The sequence below is a fragment of the Leuresthes tenuis genome, unplaced genomic scaffold, assembly GCF_036924035.1.
Source record: "Leuresthes tenuis unplaced genomic scaffold, fLeuTen1.0.hap1 SCAF_16, whole genome shotgun sequence".
NCBI classification, from domain to species: domain Eukaryota; kingdom Metazoa; phylum Chordata; class Actinopteri; order Atheriniformes; family Atherinopsidae; genus Leuresthes; species Leuresthes tenuis.
This window is the reverse complement of record NW_027325370.1, coordinates 27814007-27837536: the sequence shown is the minus strand read 5'-3', so window position 1 is coordinate 27837536 and position 23530 is coordinate 27814007. Positions and strand designations below refer to the sequence as shown.

The window sequence follows — 23530 nt, the reverse complement described above, 5'->3', positions numbered from 1 at the left end:
GATAGGCAGTATCCTGCAGAGGGAAACAACCCCAGCAGCAATATTAAAAGACTATTCCCATTTACCAAAACCTCATGAGACTTGAAGGATTTGGAATTCACTGCCAGATCTTATGCATAATTAATCCCCCCCACCCCCCACCACCACCACACACACACACACACACACACACACACATCCAGCCACATCCCCCTGCCTTGCCCAAAGAATTTTCATGCAGCTTTGCCTCTCAGGCAGTAGGTGATTATTACAGTAACTCAGCCCTATTACTCCAAAATCAGGCTCTCATTACTATTAACTTCTGCACATAATAACACCTGTGCCTAGCAATATTATTTTTTAAACACAAAAGCAGGCTGCAGATTTTACTGATTGGTATTTTTTTTACTTAATCCTTTCCTTTCATTGATAGGTTTCCACGTATTCTCCTGTTAAACATGACACTGTTTGGCGTCATCCTTCATTTCCATACTTCCTACTGCCTCTTAGAACCAGAGGACGCTAGGATCTAGCAGCCAACAAGTCACAGGCCACTTCTGTGTCTTGTTTATGCTGCCTGCTGTGAGCTGACAAAAGATGGCTTTGTTGGAAACTAGAGATTGAAGAAAGACCCAAGGCGCTCTTAATGCTTTCTTCATGTTTACTTGATTTGGTCCTCGTGTGAGCGTTGTCCCTGTGTAATGTTGGCCAAAAAAAGAGAATTCTATTCAATGTTAAAATGTGTGAGGGATTGTAATGGCTCTTTTTTGTAAATACCACAAAAGCACATTCACCATGTCAGATTAAGTCACCGTCCGTGCACATAATGTGTTATCTAAGTGTCCTTTAAGGATCACTAAGGTGACATCCCTTGAGTCAAAGCTTTGTCTGTGTGGAATGGTGGTGGCTGTTACATGTCTGACGACTGGAGATGAGGGAGTTTGTGACTGCTCTGCCTCAAACGGCATATTAATCATGCAACCAGTCTGCTTGGGGAGAACACAGAGCACACAAAGAGCAACTCCCTGAGCTACCTGTCATCTTTGTGTCTGCTCTGCTGGTTCTGTGTGTTAACCTGCACACATCATTACACATGAGACCCCCTTTTTACAGTCACATGTCTGGGGGGGAGGATATATTGACTGTCCATCCCCTCAGTATTTCATCATCTTCCTCTCCACATTTATGATGCCAAGCACAAAATCTACCCCAATATTATGCTGCCTTTCAATTCCTCCACTCATGTTCTCCATTCTCCTGTTGCTGCTTGTTTTACTATTTATTTACTTCTCTAGATGGGCTCCCTGTGCACTTGTAAATTAAGATATTAAGATTGAAATATTAAGATCTGATTTATTGTCATGTACAGGGAAATACACAAAATTTCTCCTCCGCCTTTAACCCATCCAGGTTGGCACCTGCTGAACACACACATACAGGGTCACACCCTCATGGAGACAGATGCCACACACTGGAGCGGTGGGAGGCCATTCACAGTGCCTGGGGATCATGGGGGTATGGTGCCTTGCTTAAGGGCACCTCGGGCGTGGCAAGAAGGTGGACTACCACCCCTCCAGCTGTCAGTTCATCAATCTTTGAGTGGCGATAGTGGGAATGGAACCACCAGTGGGACGACCCACTCTACCACTGAGTCATTGGCCGCCCAATACTTTAACTCCACAAAAATCTTCCATGCTGCTTGAAAACACAGCTCAAACAATTCATCCTCATGTTGCCTCTGCTTTTTTTGTCTTTCAAAATGATCTCTCAAAATGACAGAAACCAGTGACACCTTCATTAATTTTTCTTTTGCCTTTTTAGTGAACTGTGTCCTTTTTTGGACAGATATTTTTCACAGTTTGTCACACTGTATGCCCGCCGCTCTGACTAATATGATGCCTGCTTGGCTGAGTAATGCTGTTCGCCTTGTTTGGAATTACATTCTTTGTTCATGAACAAGAATGGGTATATCCAACAGATGCACAGCCGCTTAGAGAACAAGAGCCGGGCTGCAGACGTTGGCAGAAAGCTTGACATTGCTCAAATGCCCTTTTTACCCTCATCTACTTATCATTAGGATTCCCCTCTCTTTGTGTTTTCTGTAAATTAGCATTTCCTTGAAAACCCCTCGTGGCTATATCTATGTTAGCAGTAACTTGACCCTATTTCTATTTCTAATATTTCTAGGCTTACAGTTATATTTCTCTGTACTAAGCAGTGATTAGAGGTGGTTCATGAGTTAACTGGGGAAGCTTCAGAAACAGGCAGACAGAGAAAAGCTGCAGCTATCTAAATCTCATCATCAAGCTACACAATGTCAGCTCTGCACATTACTTAAAACCTAAACGGTATAATCACAAATTCATAATCTGTTGTGTATCTAGGAGTCTATCTGGAATACCGATATTAAGTCATATAAAATATAGTGTTTTTATTTTCTTTCATTAAGGATGTAACATTTATCTAGATGACTATCATTTGACACTTCCACCTCATGTGTTTGGAGCTTCAAGGGCTTGTGCTACCATTTTTTTATATATATATATTTTTTATCTTCTACTTTATATTTTATTTCATGTTTATTGCTGTTTTGCACCAGGCATAAAAGGGAAACGCTATTTCAATTCTCTGTATGTCCTGTACATATGGCAACATTGATCATAAAAGTTGACTTGACATATAGAGGTCACCAGATGGATTTGGAGAAAAAAATAGTGTAAAAGTATCAAAAAATATATGATAATAGGTTTTTAATTGGGGAATGGTATACATCACTGTACCTGTTATATCATTTGCTCACAAAATATATTATGTAGATAGTTGTGAGAGTCATACTGCGCATGCACCTGTTTTGCAACCACAGTTTACCACAGTTAAAAAGTACAGCTGTAGAACATTTACCATTCTGGCAATAACATAACATCTCTTTAGTTGACGCTCCCATTTCCATCAACTTTGTCACAAGACACAGCAGGAGGCTCTTTTTGGAAAACCAGCTCTGACGAACTTTGCTAATTCCCCAGCAACAAAAGGCAGACTGATAGAGATGGCAGCTAGCTGGTGAACATGGGCTGGCATTTAGCAGCTAACGAAGGAGCTTTTTTTTTTTTGCTTGAAACCAAAGCTGAAAGACATTTTAGGAAATAATACTTTTTGTTTGAAATGAATCTATTCATTCTTTCTTCCCAGTTATTTGTTTTAGTTCATAATATTCCAAAATGTAAAAAAAAGGCCCCTGACAGTTACAAAAGCTGTCCATCCATTAGAGTACAACCCAAATATACAAAGCTGTAAATCTTCACATAAATCATTTGAGGCTTACTCATGTAAATGCTCTAAATGCTGTTCTTTAAAAACTACTGTTAAATTAAGTAAGCCAACACTACTACTACTACGAAGAGCAAAGTCCTTTTATGTTCACCCTAAATGGGGAAAATAAGCATGAATAACATAAGTGTTAACAGGTTTTGGTTACTGGCTTTGCTGAATAAATGGAGTAAGTTTTTTTTTTTTAATGATCCAAGTGGAAAAAAAAAGGACAGCACAAATATCAGCACCCTCTCTCTGTGTGCATCTGTGTCTGAGACATGTGTGACATGTCTGGTGTGTGTTTGCCCTGCTGGTGGCAGTGGGCTGAAGTGGGTCTCATGTTTGTGCTGAAACCAGAGTGGCAGTTGCTGCACTGTCCGTAGGGAAGTTTTGCTACATGTGGTCTGCTCTGTGGGTTTAATGGGAGACTTTAGGCTGTCTCTGGTTTCTGCATCTGGCTTTGTGGACATCAGAAGATTTTTTTTTCCAGAGAATGGAATCTTAAGAAAATGACATAGAAAGCAAGTCTATTATATGCCATGGTAGGGTGAAATTAATTTTTTAGATGCCCTAAAATTCAGTTTCAGATTGTTCTACATCTGCTGTCTCACACTTTTCTGTGCTGTGTAATTCACTATAGGCCTTGGCTATGGGGGGATCCAAGAGTAAGCCCAAGGATGTAGGCCAGCGAACCCGCAGCCTAGATGGCAATCTCAACTCTGGGGGAGGGGCCAGCAGTCATCACCTCAACAGTTCTGCTCAACAGTTCCTAACACCCAACCGTAGCCCCATTGTGGATGCGGGTTTCTGTAGCAATCAGTCACTGGCCAATAATGCAGAGCTGGCGCTGTTTGGAGGTGTAGACAATAACAGTGTGACCTCTTCTAGTAGAACCACTCTCGCAGGTGAGAACTTTCACTCAAGGAATTGATTATTTGTTTTTAGCACCTGATTGTGTTTGTTGATCTAGCTATATGCCCATGTATATGGGCTTAAATTTGTCTCAAAAATAACTCCAAATGCACAGAGGGTGATCTACAAATATGCCTTGAGTTGCACACGTTTTGCTATCCACAAATACAAATTTCCTATTTGTAACTTGTGTGTTGGTTTTTACAAATATGTGTATTTGTAAATATATCATTTTCCATTTGTAAAACTGAATATTCTGTTTGTGAAGCGTGACTCAGCATTTGTGGATCTCCAATCACACGTTCGTATTTATGTTTATGCATTTTTGAGACATTCTTTCCGCAAATCCACACAGATCTGCAAACAAATAGCTTGTGATTCACAAAGTACCATCCAGTAGATGGCACTGTTGTTCACTGATGTATCTGTGGCTCGGCTTAAGAACAACTGAAAAAGAAGATCGTTGATTAGCAATAACCATAGTAACGACATGGATGCATCAGTTGGATGGGTATGTATGTGATAACATTTATGGATGGTGTTTGTTGCTAGTCTGTAGTTTTAGTTTTGTTTCAGCCACCTTTGTGTTGTTTTCAGTCAAACAGCCTAACGTTAGCAGGCCATGATAATCTTGGCAGCCATGACAGCCTTACACTAGGGCAGTGTTTCTCAATTCCGGTCCTCATGACCCACTGCCCTGCACGTTTTCGATGTTTCCCTCCTCCACCACACCTGATTCAAATGAATGGCTCCTTATCAGGCCACTGCAGAGCTTGATGACGAGCTGATCATTTGAATCAGGTGTGGTGGAGGAGGGAAACATTGAAAACGTGCAGAGCAGTGGGTCATGAGGACCGGAATTGAGAAACACTGCACTAGGGTGACCAGACATCCCCGATTTTGGTGACCTGTTCCAGGTTAAAGCTGTCCCCAATTTTGATATTGAATCGGGGAGAAAAAAAGTTGGACAGTTGGACGGGTCGCAGGAATGGGGGTCTTTCATTAATGATATTATTATTAGTGTTGTTATTAATAACTTCTCGCTACAATGTTTGGCGAGAGTGCGTGACAAAAGACCAAAAAAGCGTGACTGTCATGCTCAATGCGTGAGACTTGACAGCCCTGGACTCAACCTCCAGTTTTTACGGTAGCCAGTTTTTACGGTAGCCAGTTAAACTAACGCGCTGATGTTGCCATCAGAAAGCATGCCTGGTGTGTGCGTAAGGGCCGTTAAGATTAATCTTTACCCCACAGGTGTCAAACTGATCTGTGAAAGGGGCCCTGTGGCTGAAGGTTTCATTCAGTCAACTCAACTGTCTGCACTGAAGGTCTTAATCAGTTCAGTTGATAGAATGAAACAAGTCAGCTGTGCTGCTGCATGGTTGAAACAAAAACCTGTGTACATCACATTGTACACTGTACATCAGTGAACAACAGTGCCATCTACTGGATGGTGCTTTGTGAATCATAAGCTATTTGCTTGTGGATATGTGTGGATTTGCAGAAAGAATGTCTCAAAAATACGAACGTGGGATTTGAACCTGTGCATTTGCAGTTATTTTTTAGACAAATTTAAGCCCATATATATATACAAGTTTTCTCATTATAGCCCTAACTGTCTGTAACTACAGGTGGCGTGACAACATTTGTGGCATTGTATGACTACGAATCTCGAACAGCCTCAGATCTGTCTTTCAGGAAGGGTGAACGCCTTCAGATAGTCAACAATACGTAAGGAAAATACAAGAAATATTCACTCTCCCTTTCATTATCTGCTCTGTCGGCTCTGCCACACAAGTAAACTCAAGAACAGACCATAATTTACACACCGTTCACTGCAACAACACATGTAAAGGCTCAACTGTCTCTCTAGTTGTTATGCCCTCCAAAATATAAGCAAAGGAACAGTCTTACCCTTAGCAGAATTTGAATTTCATTCAAGTGACATATTTCTGCACTAAATTTAGCTTCATTCATAAAGTAGATCACCTGGTCACAAATCCACCTCAGTAAGGATATAGCTATTTTCAGTTAACTTAATGTGAGACCTACTTACGTACTCAGGGGAATCCTAACCTGTTTAAAGGGGAAGGGCATGCTTGTTTTTAAAATATGGACTAGCACATGTTGGTATGAGGTGCAGTGAACCATGTGCTGACCTCAACAAATTGCTGACCTAGTCAACAGAATCTCACAACAATGGTGGATTATTGCTGCATCTGGCCCCTTAAGCCAAAAACCTGTGTCATTATTGGTTAACGACACCCAGAATCTGTGAGCCAACTCTAAGATTAGTTATCAAGTTATCACAGTTAGATTAAATGTCAGACAGGCTTGCTTTAGTTTTTTGTTTGGTCTATTTAAATGTAAAACTATAAGTCATACACATCAACCTGACAGGCTTTTGCAATTACAATTTTAGAATTTGTTCATGACATCCCTCATTATCAAATGGTTAAAATATTTTTGACACACAGCATTATTACATGCACTATGCTGAAGCCTTATCCATGTTCTTTGCTGTTCTGTGACTGCCCTCTATATTTCTTGAACCGCCTTATTTTTCACCATTTCCCTTTCATATCTCTTTCCTATTTCTGCATCACAAACTCGTCATATTTTTACAGGAGGAAGGTGAACTGCAGGTTTGTGAAGCATCTTTGTAATTGCATCTGAATATACAGTTTGTCTGCCTGTTTGTTTGTATTTTGTAGAGTTTATATCTAGTAAGCCTTCACTGTATTAACAATTCATCACATACCACTTGAACCTTTGTTGTGGCAATTAAAATGAATCGATGCTAAGCCTTGCAGCACCATGAGGATCACAGGTCAGGTAGAGGCAATGAATATGAACCCATTTTTTTTTTTTAATGTTTGTTCTAAATTCCTCTAATAAATAGTGCTGCAAAGCTGAAGCCCATTCACTGATAAAGTGTAGCATACACGCACCTCCCTCTGTCCTACCCATATGAATGCATGTTTGTTTCAATACATAATTCTAAAATAGCTTTTTGTTTAATAATAGAGTAACCTGGGCTTATATTTATCAAGCTTCTCGAGGAACTAATCACTCATTCATGGTTGAATCTTTTTATTGGTTACCAAAACTAAAATGTATCCATTGAATTATACTTTGAGACACTTGATAAACAGCCCTAAAGTTCCTGTTTCTCTTGTGTGTGATTAACCTTAGTAAAACTGTATGTTATTGTTTCATCTGTGCAGAGAAGGGGATTGGTGGCTGGCGCGCTCCCTGACCACTGGAGAGAGTGGTTATATCCCCAGCAATTATGTGGCTCCATCTGACTCCATCCAGGCAGAAGAGTAAACCCCTTCATTTTTACCCTTCTTCTCTCTCTTATCTGTGTCTCATAAAGTGCATGGAAGACTTAACACTCAAATGTTGGATTCTGAAGAATTTTCTCTTTGTGCTTTCTGTTGTTTTTAAATGAGTTCTTAAAGGAAATGTTTTACATTTTGGGAAATTGACTCCTTCATTTATGCTGACGGAGGGTTACGAGTTCATGCTGTAGTGTGCAGCTGGTGGCAGTTAGCTTAGCTTGGCAATTAGTGAAGACTGGAAAAAGTGTTTAAAAAGCGAGCCTGGTTGTTGTTGAAAAGTAATGAAATCCACAAGCCTAAACCTCTAACATGAACGTGACTCACTATCCAAAGTGAAGGCAGTCCAAAATGCCTTAAAGTGCAATACCACTGATAATCATTTGGTATTAGCTCTGAAACATCTCTGGTTCCAGCAGATTTCCATTCAAAATGACATGTCATTTTAGTGTTATTCGGTAAATTCGTATATTTTTGTTAGTGTGCTGATCCTTTTAGGAAATGGGGTCATTTTAGAAATATACTTCAAATATTTAAATTTTGTCAAGTCAGTTAGCAAGTTACTTTTCACACTTGTTCTTAGGGAAGGGTTTGTGTATGTGCTGCTGAACTGCTGCATGAGTGTATAATTTTCCTTTAGTAATGACCATAATACACAGAATTTTGTGTGATCCATGTTTGATATGATTTGAATAGTAAATACCTCAAAGTTGACCACCTGTAACTGTAATTTATTTCTATCAACATAATTGACATAATTATTTCCACGCCAGGATTTAGCGATAACTATAAAAAGCCTACAAACTATTTTCCAGAGTTATGTGCTATGATCATGATCAACAGCTGACAAGGTCATGATCCAACCCAGAAATTGTCTTGCACAATGTAAGATAACAACTTTTTGTTTTAACACTTTATAGACAAAGGATATAGAGAGTTAATTGGAGAACTCCAGTGGTGGATTTTGTTATCTTTGGACTGGGCCATGCAGCCATATAGCTCTATTTCCAGCTTTTATGCTAAGCTTAGCAAACTGATTGCTCATCATAGCACCTAATTTTTTATCTTTTCATGTAATTCTTGACTTGTAGGCAGGTGAAAAATGTCTAAAGTATTCCTTTAAGTGTGGTGTAGCATTTACTGCTGTCTATCAATCTTTACATGCTAATCTGCTTGCTTACAACAAAAACTCACAAACTAACTTTTTGTAACAACCTCATTTTTCACTTTTGCCTCCTGCCCTACCAGTGATCTCACACTAACACTAGAGTCCAGGTAAGCAACTGTTGCACTGGAGGCATTAGCATGTACTGCATCTGGAATACACTAAACAAGGTTTTTTCAAAGTGGGAGCCTCCCACCTTATCGGGGGTCCTCCAACCAGTATAAGGGGAGGCTCAGTGAATAGCAGTGGAGACATATTTCATACCACCTTACCAATTATATCATAAGTTGTCTGTGTTTCACAGAAACTAAGAAATGTCTTTTGTTGATATAGCAACATTGTACTGTCATGATTCACTTGTTGAGTGTCTATGGAATCAAACAATATGACCATGAATCAATATGTTTCAGAAAATTAGGTAGTAACAGTCTTTGTCAGTGGGGAGACCCACTGTCTGAAACTTTGAAAATGCCTGCACTAAATGTTTTGAGCCTAAAGAATATTTTGCCATTCTCTCTTTTGGATTCACATACATATTTACCTCTTCACCAATCTGATCCCCCATGTTTTTTTTCTCCCAACCACACCAGGTGGTATTTTGGCAAAATCACGCGACGCGATTCTGAAAGGCTGCTGCTAAGTTTGGAGAACAGGAGAGGGACCTTCCTGGTCAGAGAGAGTGAGACCACTAAAGGTAAGTTTGTAAGCCCTGGGCCATTTTTCCCCATCATCAACGATTGAAATGATTAATAGATGGCATAATAATGTTTCAAATCCTTACAGGGAAGAAACCTGAATAGTGCTTTGTGTCCCATAAGATATGGGAGGGATGTGTAACAGAGGCTTTTGATGGGTACTAACATTGCCATGGCATAGGACAATGTAATGTATTAGTTGGAACTTGAGAAGAATACCCTTTAAGCAACTCATGACCATTAGAATATTGTCTTATTTAAAGTAAGGTTAAAAGTTGCAATATTGCATGTACAAAAAAATGCGTAAATCATCTACCATGAAACAGCTGGAATGTAATTCAAGAGAGTCATTGTCAGAATTAAAGTGAAAGTTGATTTCCTCAGGTCAACAATATAACTTCAGTTATAACTTTGTTTGCAACCGGTCTCTCCACCCCTTGAGCAGCATATCCCTCAGAAGAAGATATACTGGTGAAGAATCATTTTTCATTTTGCACACTGCACAAAAAGGAATGTTGGCATCCATTTGTAGTACAACTAGCTGTAAATGTAGCATGTTATTTATTTATCTTTTTTAAAGATAGGTTAGACTTCCTCTCTGTACTCCAGCTGTACTACGTCACTCTGCTCTTCCCCAAGCTGCAATCTCTAGCCCACATTTACAATGTTGTCTTCCTGTAACAAATCACCTTCCTCAAGATGTCTGAGAGAGAGTTCTCCTAAGGGCAAGACTGTTGTTACATATTGCAGACATTTTTTTCCCATTCATGATATTGTCATTTATAGTATAATAACAATGTAAACAGTTTCTCTTTAAAGCAAACAACTACAGTTTGGATTAATTAAATTAAATTAAATTTTATTTACATAGCGCCAAATTACAACAATTGTCATCTCAAGGCACTTAAATAATATAGTCCAATTCAAGCCAATTGGAATTCAATTCATTGTAATCATAATCCAATTAATTCATATAGAGCCAATTCAAAAATAATATCCTAGCTAAGGAAACCAACAGATTGCACCGAAACTTGTCTTCAGTCCAATCTCCCGTCCTGAGCCTGAGGGACTGTGGAAAGGAACGACTCCCTTTAACAGGAAGAAACCTCTGGCAGAACCAGAACCAGGAAGAAACCTCTGGCAGAACCAGACTCAGGAAGAAACCTCTGGCAGAACCAGACTCAGGAAGAAACCTCTGGCAGAACCAGAACCAGGAAGAAACCTCTGGCAGAACCTGAACCAGGAAGAAACCTCTGGCAGAACCAGACTCAGGAAGGGTGTCCATCCGCCTCGACCAGCTGGGGTTTGAGAAGACAGAAAAGAGGGAAAAGAGGGGGGAAAAACACCATAACGCCATTCAAAGGATATCTGTTGGAACAGGGAAACACAAGTTAATAACCACAATAATGTCACATGTACATAATATCATTTGTGAAATTAAACAGGGGGAAAAAGAGAGCAAAGTGAGGAAAGGTGTGACAGATGAGGTCCCCCAGCAGTCTAAGCCTATAGCAGCTTAACTATGGGATGTTTCAGGATTACCTGAGCCATCCCTAACTATAAGCTTTATCAAAAAGGAAAGTTTTAAGCCTAATCTTAAAAGTGGAAAGGGTGTCTGCTTCCTGGACATTTACTGGCAGCTTATTCCACAAGAGAGGGGCCTGATAACTGAAGGCTCTGCCTCCCATTCTACTTTTAGAAACTCTGGGAACAACAAGTAAACCTGCAGTTTGGGAGCAAAGTGCTCTGTTAGGAAAATATCTTACAATGAGATCTTTAAGATATGATGGAGCTCGGTCATTAAGAGCTTTATATGTGAGGAGAAGAATCTTAAATTCTATTCTGAATTTAACAGGAAGCCAATGAAGAGAAGCTAAAACTGGAGAAACATGATCTCTCCTGTTAGTTCTCATCAGAACTCTGGCTGCAGCATTTTGGATCAGCTGGAGGCTTTTCAGAGAATATGTGGGACAGCCCAATAATAAGGAATTACAGTAGTCCAATCTTGAAGTAACAAATGCATGAACTAGTTTCTCTGCATCACCCTGAGACAGGATGTTCCTGATTTTAGCAATATTACGAAGGTGAAAGAAGACAGTCCTAGAAACCAGTTTTATATGTGCGTCAAATGATAAATTCTGGTCAAAAATAACTCCAAGGTTCCTCACTGTAGAACTAGAAGCCAAGGAATCACCATCTAGAGTAACTATATAACTAGACAATTTCTCCCTGAAGCGCTCAGGTCCAAAGAGAACAACTTCAGTTTTGTCTGAATTTAAAAGCAGACAGTTCTGAGTCATCCAGGTCTTTATGTCTTTAAGACAGGCTTGTAGTCTGACCAACCCATTGGTTTCATCTGGTTTCATAGATAAGTACAGCTGAGTATCATCAGCATAACAATGGAAATTTATGCCCTGCTGTCTGATAATGTTACCTAATGGAAGCATGTATAAAGTAAAAAGAATCGGTCCAAGCACAGAACCCTGAGGAACTCCATGACTTACTCCGATGTGTGAGGAAGATTATTCATTTACAAGAACAAACTGGAATCTATCAGATAAATATGACTTAAACCAGCCTAATGCAGTTCCTTTAATCCCAATAACATGTTCAAGTCTCTGTAACAGAATGCTGTGATCGATCGTATCAAATGCAGCACTGAGATCCAACAGGACAAGCACAGAAACAAGTCCGCTATCAGAAGCTAACAGGAGATCATTGGTAACTTTCACCAGTGCTGTTTCTGTGCTATGATGCACTCTGAATCCTGACTGAAACTCTTCAAACAGATTATTTCTATGTAAATGATCACAAAGTTGAACTGCAACTATTTTTTCAAGAACTTTAGACAAAAAAGGGAGATTGGATATAGGTCGATAATTAGCCAACACTTCAGAATCAAGAGTAGGTTTTTTAAGTAAAGGTTTAATTACAGCAACCTTAAAAGTCTGAGGTACATATCCTATCAACAAAGACTGATTGATCAAATCCAATATGGAAGTATTGATTAAGGGGAAAACCTCCTTGAACAGTCTGGTTGGGATTGGGTCTAAAATACAAGTTGAAGGTTTAGAAGAGACTATTGCTGTTGTTAGCTCAGAAAGATCAACTGGGCAGAAGCTGTCTAAATACAAATCAGGTTCTAAAGATACTTCTAAAGCTGCTCTACTTGATGATACATCAGTGATAATAGTGGGAAGGATTCCATTAATCTTCTCTCTGATAGAAACAGTTTTACTGATAAAGAATCTCATGAAATCATCACTGCTGACAGTTAAAGGAATACATGGCTCAGCAGATTACAGTGCAACTGTTGCATGGTGAGAACATTCTCACTCAGAGTTAGACAGATTCAGAACATTTTCATCCCAGATGATAATTCAAACTCGAGAAGACAGTAAAATTTTGGCCGTATCTAAAAATAGTATAACAAGACACTAAAACTACTACAATCTTATATTGCCTTGAAAAGGATAGTTTGCTTTTTCTTGTTGGTAAAGGTGTATCATTTACCATACGGCACCAATTCAAAGTAGACACAGCCCTATTAACAATTATTTTAAAACATTTTAAAGAGCCTCCAAGTAGTGTGCCTTTGCATCCTGAAACCACAGCCTAGGGGTCTCTTTAAAAAAAAAAAGCAAAAATGCATCAAAATAGCAAAATGTATTTGTACAAAATGTTTAGACCTCAGCATGAAGCCAAGTTTGAATTCTGAGCTATGTCTTACTAAAAAGAGACAGGAGAATAAAGCAAACTTGTAGCACTTAGCCATGTCACCTTGCTGTTCTCTTTGCACCCTGCTGTCCTCTGCATGAGCACAGATGAAAACAAATCAGGCAGATGGGGAGAGGTTGGATGTGACGCCTGTGGGACTCAGTCTGGAGATGGCTCTGATAGGCAGCTGCTCTGCTGCTACTGCTACAATTACTGTGTGTGTGTGCGTGCGTGTGTGCGTGTGTGTGTGTGTGTGCGTGTGTGTGTGTGTGTGTGCGTGCGTGTGCGTGTGTGCGTGTGTGTGTCGTGTGTGTGTGCGTGTGTGTGCGTGTGTGCGTGTGTGCGTGCGTGTGCGTGTGTGTCGTGTGTGTGCGTGTGTGTGCGTGTGTGTGTGCGTGTGTGTGTGACATGTTTAAAAAGCTGGAGTTGAGAAAAGGGTCAAGGTGGTGAGAGAGAGACAGAAAGTAAGTAGATGGATGAGTGGGTGCAGTGGGGAAGCACAGGGTGGGTGAGCAAATAGAATTAGGTCAGAGTGGAGCTAAAGATGAGGACTGTACAACCACAGGCCACAGTGTGCAGCGCCGCCTTGGGCTTAAAGTGGTTTTCCATGTTACAATACTCCCTCTGGTGGTAAAATAAGCACATTGACCAAAATCCTTGTTCTTCCTCCCAGGTGCCTATTGTCTGTCTGTACTAGACTATGACAACACCAAAGGGCTGAATGTGAAGCACTACAAGATCAGGAAGCTGGACAGCGGAGGCTTCTACATCACATCCCGCACACAGTTTGGGACCCTGCAGCAGCTCGTCAATCATTATCGCAGTGAGTTCACTCCCACCCCCCAACTGAGAGTAATGACACAAACCCATAAATGGACTCACAGGCTATTTTTTTATTGATTCAGCGAGACTTTCCTTCTGTTTCCAGCACCATCAGAAGAGAATACTGTGTCTAACTTACCACTGTCTTCCCTTCCCAGAGCATGCTGATGGACTATGTCACAGTCTAACAGACATCTGTCCCGTACTGAAGCCGCAGACTCAGGGCTTATCCAAAGATGCCTGGGAGATCCCAAGAGAGTCCCTCCGTCTTGACCTCAAGCTTGGACAGGGCTGTTTTGGAGAGGTCTGGATGGGTATGTTGTGCTTTGTTCTGGTTCTCTGAACACATTTTCAACTCCCTTGTCTTCAACATAAAAAAGAATAGCAAAGTGGCTTTCTCTTTATTATATGGATACAATTTATGAAATGAAATCTGAAGCACACTCCCAGTTAAAAATGACAGACTTTTGATGCCAGCAACACTATCAAAAATAGTTGGGGAATAGTGATATTTATCACTGTGGCACATCAGCCTTCCTTTTAATTACAATTTTTAATAGATTTGTTAATTGAGAATTCTTGTTTTTGCAATTTTGCGAAATTAACTTGTGTTCAAGTTTGCAAAATACAATATTTTGGACGCCCGACTGTCCATGTTTTATTGATTCACCTCCTCACTATGCACCATACATTTTCAACAAGAGACAGATGTGGACTGCAGGCAGGCCAGTCAAGAACACAGGCACTGTCTATAAAGCCACGCCATGCAGAATTAGGTTTCTTCTGTCCTGCCAAAATAATCATGGGCCTCTTGGGAAAAGAAACTGCCTTGATGGCAGTATGTCTTTCCAAATTTTCAATATATGTCTCTGCATCAGAGGTATTTTTACTTAGCCAGTCAGTCACGATCTAAGCAGTGACACATGCATAGTCTTTCCTAGATAGTAACTTTTGAATGTTTCATCTTTATCATTCCGGATCGTCTTTCTCATCACTGGGACGTAATACTGGACTTTAGTTGTTTTTTTTTAACTCGTATCCACTTGTTTTTCGTTTTTTGTACATCTAAAATGAGCTCATGTCCAGAGAACTTGGCAGTGTTTCTGCTCAGAGTTGATATATGGTGTCATTTTTGCGTATTACAGTGTCAGGTTCTATTTCTAGATGTAGCAGCAAACTGTGTTAAAAGAAAATGGCTTTCCAATGTGCTCCTGATTTCTTGTGGCCATATTGATTATGGTTGCATGATGGATTCTCGTGCAGTGTCACCTGAGATCTTGAAGGCTGAGCACATCCAACACTGGCTTGCAGCATCTACCTTTCCTAACTGAGATTTCTCCAGACTCCCTGAATCTTTTCACAATATTATGCACTATATAGTGAAAAACTAAAGTTCTTTGTAATTTTGCAGTGAGAAAATATTTTTGTGAAGTGGTTGACTATTCTATGGTGAGCCACAACCCGTCTTTGCTTTGAGAGACTAAAGATTTCCAGGAAACAAACACATTGTGTGTAATCTAGGCCTCTTTTGGCACTTTTGGTGCAGGAACAGCCCACCTTTGGGCCACACATTCTTTTCTGTCTCGATTTATTGAATGTTGATTTTAAACCAATTCCTGACATCCTCCCTTGATATCAGTTAATATGCTGATTGCAGAATCATATAGAAAAGTGTTACTTGTGTATCTTTATGAACTAGTTTATAGGCTACTAACTAGTTTTTTAAAAAAAACTATAATACAACTCTTCTGAATGTTTTGACATGAAATTCTTGATTTGTTTATCATTTTCTAAATACAACTAAAGTGTTGAAAGTGAAGAAGCATTTAACTTTTAGTTGTCTTCTGTGTAAAAGTTTGAACAATTTATCCAATACTTTGGACGATTGGGCATTGATTGTTTTCAGCCAATATTCATCCTAAATAATGTGAAAGATGATTACTTAAATCCTTAAATAGAGGCGAGAGCTTTATCATTTCAACCAAAGCCTGATGGAAGGTATGAGAGTACTCAGAAATGGAGTTAAGTAGAGTAACTATTATCTATTTTGAGTTGTTTAGGCTTCATATTCAGGTCAGATCACATACTCTCTCACACACATGCATGCATGCACACACAAACTTGTTTTTTTTTCTTTGTGCTGCTTCACCATTGACATAACGCACGATGCATAATGCAATCCTAAATCTGACCATTATAGCTGAATGCTTTAACCTAAACTTTGCTAATGCTTACTCTTTACTTTAAACCTGGCCTTAACTTGATTTACACTCCGGCCATAAAACCAAGTTTTGACCCTCAAAAATCCCACTTAAAATGGAGGACTCACCATTTAGCTCCTAAAAGAACATGCTGGATGTATTACAGGCAAATACTGAAGAAAACCACTCTCTCTCTCTCACACCCACATGACTTTATGATTGAAACACACAACCTGATAATGTCAGAACCACAGGCAGCAGGTAGAAACAGTAAACAGTAAAACAATAAAACAATTTTACTGCAAACATCACTGGAGTTGACCACATGTTCTTGTGTGACCACAAGTTCAGTAAATGTTTCCAAAATTGGCAAAAGACCAAGTAGATAAGGGTGCAGACAGCATTACCAAAGCTTTTTCTCAAGGGCTGTAATTCTATTTACAATAACATACACACAGCACCTATTCTCCTCACACTGATAAAACACACTTCAGCTCTTGCCAGGATCACTATTAGCAGATAACAGCAAAGCAACATGTCCTGGAGATCTGCAATGCTGCATTCAATTTCATTATGAAGCATTATGAAACATTTGCCTATCACATTTGGTATCATATGCTTACTACAAGGGTTTTTGTTTGTTATTCGTAGACCACTTGCATTAAACGAATCAAGTTAGAAAAAATAAGTAGGCCCCAGGAACATGCTTCAGTTTGATAGCCTCAGCATAATTTATTGCCAATTTGGTGTGTTGTTCTCATTGAACCTTTATTCATTTCTATGTTTAATAAAATGTGACTTATTCTATATCATGAGAAAAAAATTTTTTAAAGCTGTTTCTAGTAAGAATCCAAGGCTGATGTGGTATAAAATATGATTCTCATACTATCTTATGATCATCTGCTTTTAAATCGTGAAGTTTCAATCAAGTCTTAATTTAATAGTTATCATATAGTGTCATCAAAAATGGTGCATGACTAGATAATATTACATTATCAATCAAAGGCTTCAACTACACATGCGATCGGTAATCTGTATCAGTATTGGCTGATCGGCCCCGAAAATCCTCATCGGAGCACCATTACATTTAGCTCTCTCTTTTGTAGCGAACTCAAGTGTGGAATTTAATACAAATTTAAGACTTTAAATGACTCCAACATTCTTTTGTGGGGATGCTCAGTGTTTAAAGACCAAATGGGGGATTTCTACACCAAGGAAGAGAAATTTACAACAACCTTTGCCCCCATGAAAGCATTTTGGGGAAGTTTCTCAGCCCCTCTTTCACAGACCTGCACAATAAATGAATTAGTGATAACTAAGCTGAACAAGCAAAGAATCCTTTTTAGGAGAATATTGGAGAAAACCAGATGAAGTGTGTCAACCAAGTAAGATCCACCCTGTTCTTACCTTTCAGACGGTATGCGGTGGGTGTCGAGAGAATTCACTGTTAAAATGATAAATTAATCCAAGCTGTTAGCCTTTAAATTCAAATAGTAACAAACCTAGACTATTTGAATGATTCCGGTACCCCTCCATTTCCCCCTTGATTTCTTTCCTATATAATCACCCATATTCAAAGATTCCTTTTTGTTTTAAGGTTCATGTCTTTGATCATATAATTTTAATACATGGTTCATATATATATATATAATTAACCGGTTGTGTTGTATGTTTTATGTATTTGTCTGTCCAACCAAACGAGAATTTCAGGAGTAGCACATGAGAATGGAATATTCATTTTAAAATACCAGAATCGTAAAATTCTGTCTTTTCCTTCGATTGAAGGTGGTGCCCAAATATACGAGGTTATATAGGCTTATTTAGATAATGAGAACTTTTTTATAAATCCTTATATCTTATCACATCACGCTACACTTTTAACCACTTGGTGTCACACCTTATCCTATCTGTAGGTCATTATTTGGTTATATATGCTTCCCTTGTAATAGTTTTTTCACTCTTATTTGCAATTTATAATGTTTAGATATCATATCTATATACAATCTTTCTCCACATGTAGGTTCCTACTGGCAACTAAAAGTATCCATGATCAGCATTGCTGGATGACAGGATTCTCAAGATTCATTGCCAGAAACATGTAGTAAGTTCTAGCAAATCAATGCTGATGTGATACTGATAGTGTCATGCTTTTTATTTTGTACTCTGTCAGGGACATGGAATGGTACTACACGGGTTGCAGTCAAGACCCTGAAGCCTGGCACCATGTCCCCTGAGGCCTTCTTGCAGGAAGCTCAGGTCATGAAAAAACTAAGACATGAAAAACTTGTTCAGCTCTACGCTGTGGTGTCCGAGGAACCCATCTACATTGTCACAGAGTACATGGGCCAAGGTCTGGATCAAATGTTCTCACATACAAGCCTTTTGTTTTAATAGTTGTGATATAATTCAAATTGTTTCAGAGTAAACAGGAGGATTAGTTCAGCCTTTAATTAAGTCGAGGGAAACCTTCTTGATGAAAGCTTACAGGTGGAGTGCAGAAAAAAATGGCTGCTTTAAAGATTTTCAGGATTTAAAAAGCTCCATCAGTCTTATACTAAACTGCAGTATGTGTCCCTGCTAACAGGCAGCCTCTTGGATTTTCTGAAAGGGGACATGGGGAAGATGCTTCGCCTCCCTCAGCTGGTGGATATGGCCTCACAGGTCAGCACAAATCGTTTACCATTCCTAGATTTAGCTTTTCTACTTGTTATTTTTGTAGCAATGATAAAAATTGGCCTCTTCTTCAGATTGCTTCAGGGATGGCCTATGTGGAGAGGATGAACTATGTGCACAGAGACCTTCGAGCTGCAAACATCCTGGTGGGGGACAACCTGGTTTGTAAAGTGGCTGATTTTGGTCTGGCTCGCCTAATTGAGGATAATGAGTATACTGCCAGGAAAGGTAAGACCACTATAGGATCCATGTTAGCTCATCTCATTTGTGTTTTTACTCTTTCTTTGGTTACCATAGTCACTAGGTTTACTGTTTTAGACCTAAAGAAGTCAAGTGTCTGGTATTTCAAAATAGAAAAGAATTTGACCAAAAAAGGGACTCCTTTTATAATCTTGTGACTCCTCATATTTGGTCTTGGGTTTAGCTACTGTGGTATTTATGGTCATTTTAACAATTAATTTAAATATCTTATTCCATCTCTTTACTTTAGTTCTTCTTATCATTCTTCATTGTACATATTTGATCACTTTTGCTATGTTTAAGGTTTTCTCATTATGGAGATCTTTAACTGAAATATGAGTAGCTGCAGTTTCACATACTATATATATGGTTATTAGATATCTACATTCTTCTTCTTAGACAACCCAATATAAGATTTAGCTATTTAGAATTACATTTTTGATATTTTGAACTGGTCAGAAAGAAGCTGCAATCTTATTTGTCAAAATGTAATTGCAGATTTCTTGAAACAGAGTTGTGACTTGGTAATTTTGCAGATATCTGTACCCTGATCAGAAGCTATTGCTTGTGAGGTTTCGTAAAACAGAATTGCTATTCAAAAGTGCTATGGCACGTCAACTATGTGGCAAAGGCAAGACTGAGGCTGAATTTCAGCTCTGATGTGGTTTCTAACACAGCAACTTCTGTATGGCAGAAGCTGTCAGTCGAACATGGAAGCCTTTGCTGCTTCATGCCATTTTTAAGCTATCATGTACACAGCAGCAATTATGTAGAACTGCCTTTGCTAGTACCAATAAAGCTTGAATACTTAATCTGGCAAGTATCCAACAGAAAGCCTCACGTGAGTCATAATGTCATGCACAACAACTCTGATAACACAGAGAGGTTTGAGACATCTGCAACTGTTTTTTTCAACCAGTTAAAACTGAGATAGTTAAAACTGCCTTGTGTTTTGCCAAATCACAATCAAATCATAAATATCCACAATAAAATTCTTACCTGACACAGCTAATTCCAGATATAGATCCATCCATTTTCTATACCCGCTTAATCTGTCAGTCGATTCGCGGGGGGGGGGGGGCAGGAGCCTATCCCAGCGGTCATCGGGTGAGAGGCGGGGTTCACCCTGGACAGGTTGCCAGTCCATCACAGGGCCACACAGAGACAAACAACCACACACATGCTCACACTCACTCCTAAGGACAATTTTAGAGACACCAATTAACCTAACATGCATGTTTTTGGGCAGTGGGAGGAAGCCGGAGTACCCGAAGAGAACCTCCAGATATAGATAATAACCTCATTTTAACTTGCTGATAAACTTGTGATCCTATAGGTGCCAAGTTTCCCATCAAGTGGACGGCTCCCGAGGCGGCACTCTATGGCCGCTTCACCATTAAATCTGATGTCTGGTCATTTGGAATCCTGCTGACTGAACTAGCCACTAAAGGCAGAGTGCCCTATCCAGGCAAGGGTCTTTCTCATGTTTTGTTACAGTCCAAGAAAATTGCAAGCTTTATTAATTTGTTCCCATAGTTTCCTATGCATGCACAAACACTATATTTGTTATACATAGTGATTTGATTCCAAACGTTTTTGCTTGTTTGTCTTCCAGGTATGGTGAACCGTGAGGTGTTGGACCAAGTGGAACGTGGCTACAGGATGCCTTGCCCTGCAGAGTGCCCTGAATCCCTTCATGAGCTGATGCTGACCTGCTGGAGGAAAGAACCTGAGGAGAGACCCACCTTTGAATACCTGCAAGGCTTCCTGGAGGATTACTTTACCTCCACAGAGCCACAGTACCAGCCTGGAGAGAACCTTTAACTGATCATGTATACACATCATGGATATGTAAAACTGACCATCTGCTTAGAGTGCAAGGACAAGTGTGCGTGAGGATACATTTGTTTCATGGGGCAGAAAACCGACATCATTTTGGGTACAATCAGTGACTTTGACATGAATGGCGAGTCAGTCCAATCTTTCTAAAATAACCATTATATTTTTCAACGTGTTCATTCAGAGGGACATTTTTCTAAGCCAGGGACTTAATGTATGTTTTTATTTTTTCTGTCTTCTTTTTTTAATTTCATGCAGCTTCATAAATCAAATCAACACCCTATTAAGCGAACAAGTGTGACTTCTTTCTTTGTGTTTGTAAGGTGTCTTAAAAGTGGGCCAGACATGCCTCATGCATTCTTCCTGACAGGTCGTCTCCTTACCAGCATAAACTCTGCAAGTCACTCAAGGCTTTGGCCTAGAAAACTCATGGGAGTATCTATCAAACACAGTAAGTGTTGTTCTGCTGAAAATACACTACTGGATGTCAATTTTTTCTTCTTTTGGATCTCATTTGAAACATAAATGCTCAGATGCTGTCTTCCATTTTTCACTTTAGAAGACACTATTTGAAATCTACAATACTTTCTTATGATGTTGTGGATCTTTTTTCTTTTTTAAACTGTCCTTGTACCTGGATAAACTGGAAATTTTTCACAAGGGCATATTTATTATTTTATAGCCATGCCTCCCCTGTGCAACATGGCTTCTTTCATGAGTTCTGGGACATTTAATATAAGAGTTACTCTGCTGATTCCCAGTGGAGTGAGTGTAGCCTCACTCACCTATTGCAGAAATTGCTCTGACCAACAAATACAGTTCAACACAAAGAAGAGAAGAGACCGTCTGTCTTTGTTTTCTAATTGTGACCTTTTTTTTTAACTTCAGACACTACTGATCACTAAAGGTCATCTCAGGATAGAGAAGTCAAGAATTCTACAGCAAGGATTTTTATACCAATAAAAAAATCTTTTGTACGGCTCTTCCACTGTGCTAAAGTTTTTTATTCTTTTCCTATCATTGACCCTGAGTCAAACAAAGAGCAGTTGTGTCATTTATCTAAATTGATGATCCACTGTTTAGCAATCTTGCATCTGTGTACAGCTGACTCATCAGCATGGTTTTAATGTGCTGATTTGTTTTAAGGCATGAGATTAAAATGACGCCAGTCTTCTTTTATGCTTCTCTTCAGTTCCAGCCACCATCAACATGAAGACTTCTTCAAATCTGCGCTGGCATTTCTTTAATGAGTTAACCTTTGAACTCAATGTTACACTAGAGATATTACATTTCACTTTGTGAAAATGATGTGTTGACTGTGGTTATGCCTCCCTCTGTCCGACAGGAGGCAGACTACAAACCTCTCCCATAACCCCACACTACAAGCATGTATAGGAAAAAATAAATTGGCATTTTAAAACTTAACTGTAAATATCATTAATGCTAATTCTTTGTATATATATACTCTTTATAATTTATTAATTTTGAATAACCCAATTGTCTATTTTTCTTTCAGCACTATTGTTCAAACTTTTTTACTTTTATGGGTTAAATAACATCTGACGGTGACGATATTAAATTAAAATATATATTATATAAACACTTTTCATTACTAGTATCTTACTTTGTGTGCATTTTGCTGGGAAATTCAATTTGGTTGTACATTTTGAGGGGCTGTGGTAGTTAGCACCGTTGCCTCACAGCGAGAGGATTCCAGGTTCAACTCCCGGCTGGGGCTTTTCTGCATGTTCTCCCCGTGTATGCGTGGGTTCTCTCTGGGTTATCCAGTTTCCTCCCACCGTCCAAAAGCATGCATGTCAGGTTAATTGGTGTCTCTAAAAATGTCTTTAGGACAATGTGTGTGTGGTCGTTTGTCTCTGTGTGGCCTTGTGATGGCCTGGCGACCTGTCCAGGGTGACCCAGCCTCTCGCCCGATGACCGTTGGGATAGGCTCCAGCCCCCCTGCGACCCGACCGATAGATTAAGCGGGTATAGAAAATGGATGGATGGATGGATGGAGGTCCTTTTTGAAAATGATGACTGATGCAAAGATTGCAACATGTTTTCATTGTGATAATATTTTTTGGACAAATTCAAAGACTGAAAATTAAGCAAGCATAATCAAGCTGTTAAATGTTGCTGTTTTTTGTGGGTGCACCTGTGGGTGCACCTGACCAACAGACTGTTTTGACTTCACAGGCTTGAATTCATAATGCACTGCTGATTAAGAATAAATCACAACACTTGTAGCAGATGATGCAAATGGGAGGAGCTTGTGTAGCATCAGCCATGGGCTTTGTCACAATGATGGGTGAAATGTGTTTTTTAGTTGTAGTCAGACTGCCTGACTTTAAACCATTTTCTGTTCTCATTGAATGTTTATGAGCAAAAATATGGGAAAAAATGCATGTTAAAGGTCATATTGTCTGTATGCGGCCTAGCTTTTAAGCTAAGGACGATTCATTTGGGGTTCTTTAGGTCTCCCTTCTGGCTATGCAGAAACTTTTTTAAAGTGTGATTTTCATATATATACTCTTTTTCTACAATATTCAATTGGCATTTTCACATGAATAACTATTTGTTCAATTTTACTGTTCAGAATTGAAAGGTGCATTTAAATAAAATGTATATATTGAC

General features: G+C 39.3%; 1 protein-coding gene across 1 annotated transcript in view; it reads left to right on the top strand.

Annotated features, from left to right (window-relative positions):
• The window catches only part of src (v-src avian sarcoma (Schmidt-Ruppin A-2) viral oncogene homolog), a 42406-nt gene extending 18876 nt beyond the window's left edge, over window positions 1–23530 (top strand). The window contains exons 2-13 of the mRNA XM_072366498.1: window positions 3929–4193; window positions 5832–5931; window positions 7428–7526; window positions 9297–9400; window positions 13792–13941; window positions 14099–14254; window positions 18312–18491; window positions 18726–18802; window positions 18889–19042; window positions 20391–20522; window positions 20670–22552; window positions 22914–23530. Coding sequence (XP_072222599.1) covers window positions 3938–4193; window positions 5832–5931; window positions 7428–7526; window positions 9297–9400; window positions 13792–13941; window positions 14099–14254; window positions 18312–18491; window positions 18726–18802; window positions 18889–19042; window positions 20391–20522; window positions 20670–20878 — 1617 coding nt within the window. The 5' untranslated portion in view covers window positions 3929–3937 and the 3' untranslated portion in view covers window positions 20879–22552; window positions 22914–23530. The remainder of the gene's footprint in view (window positions 1–3928; window positions 4194–5831; window positions 5932–7427; window positions 7527–9296; window positions 9401–13791; window positions 13942–14098; window positions 14255–18311; window positions 18492–18725; window positions 18803–18888; window positions 19043–20390; window positions 20523–20669; window positions 22553–22913) is intronic.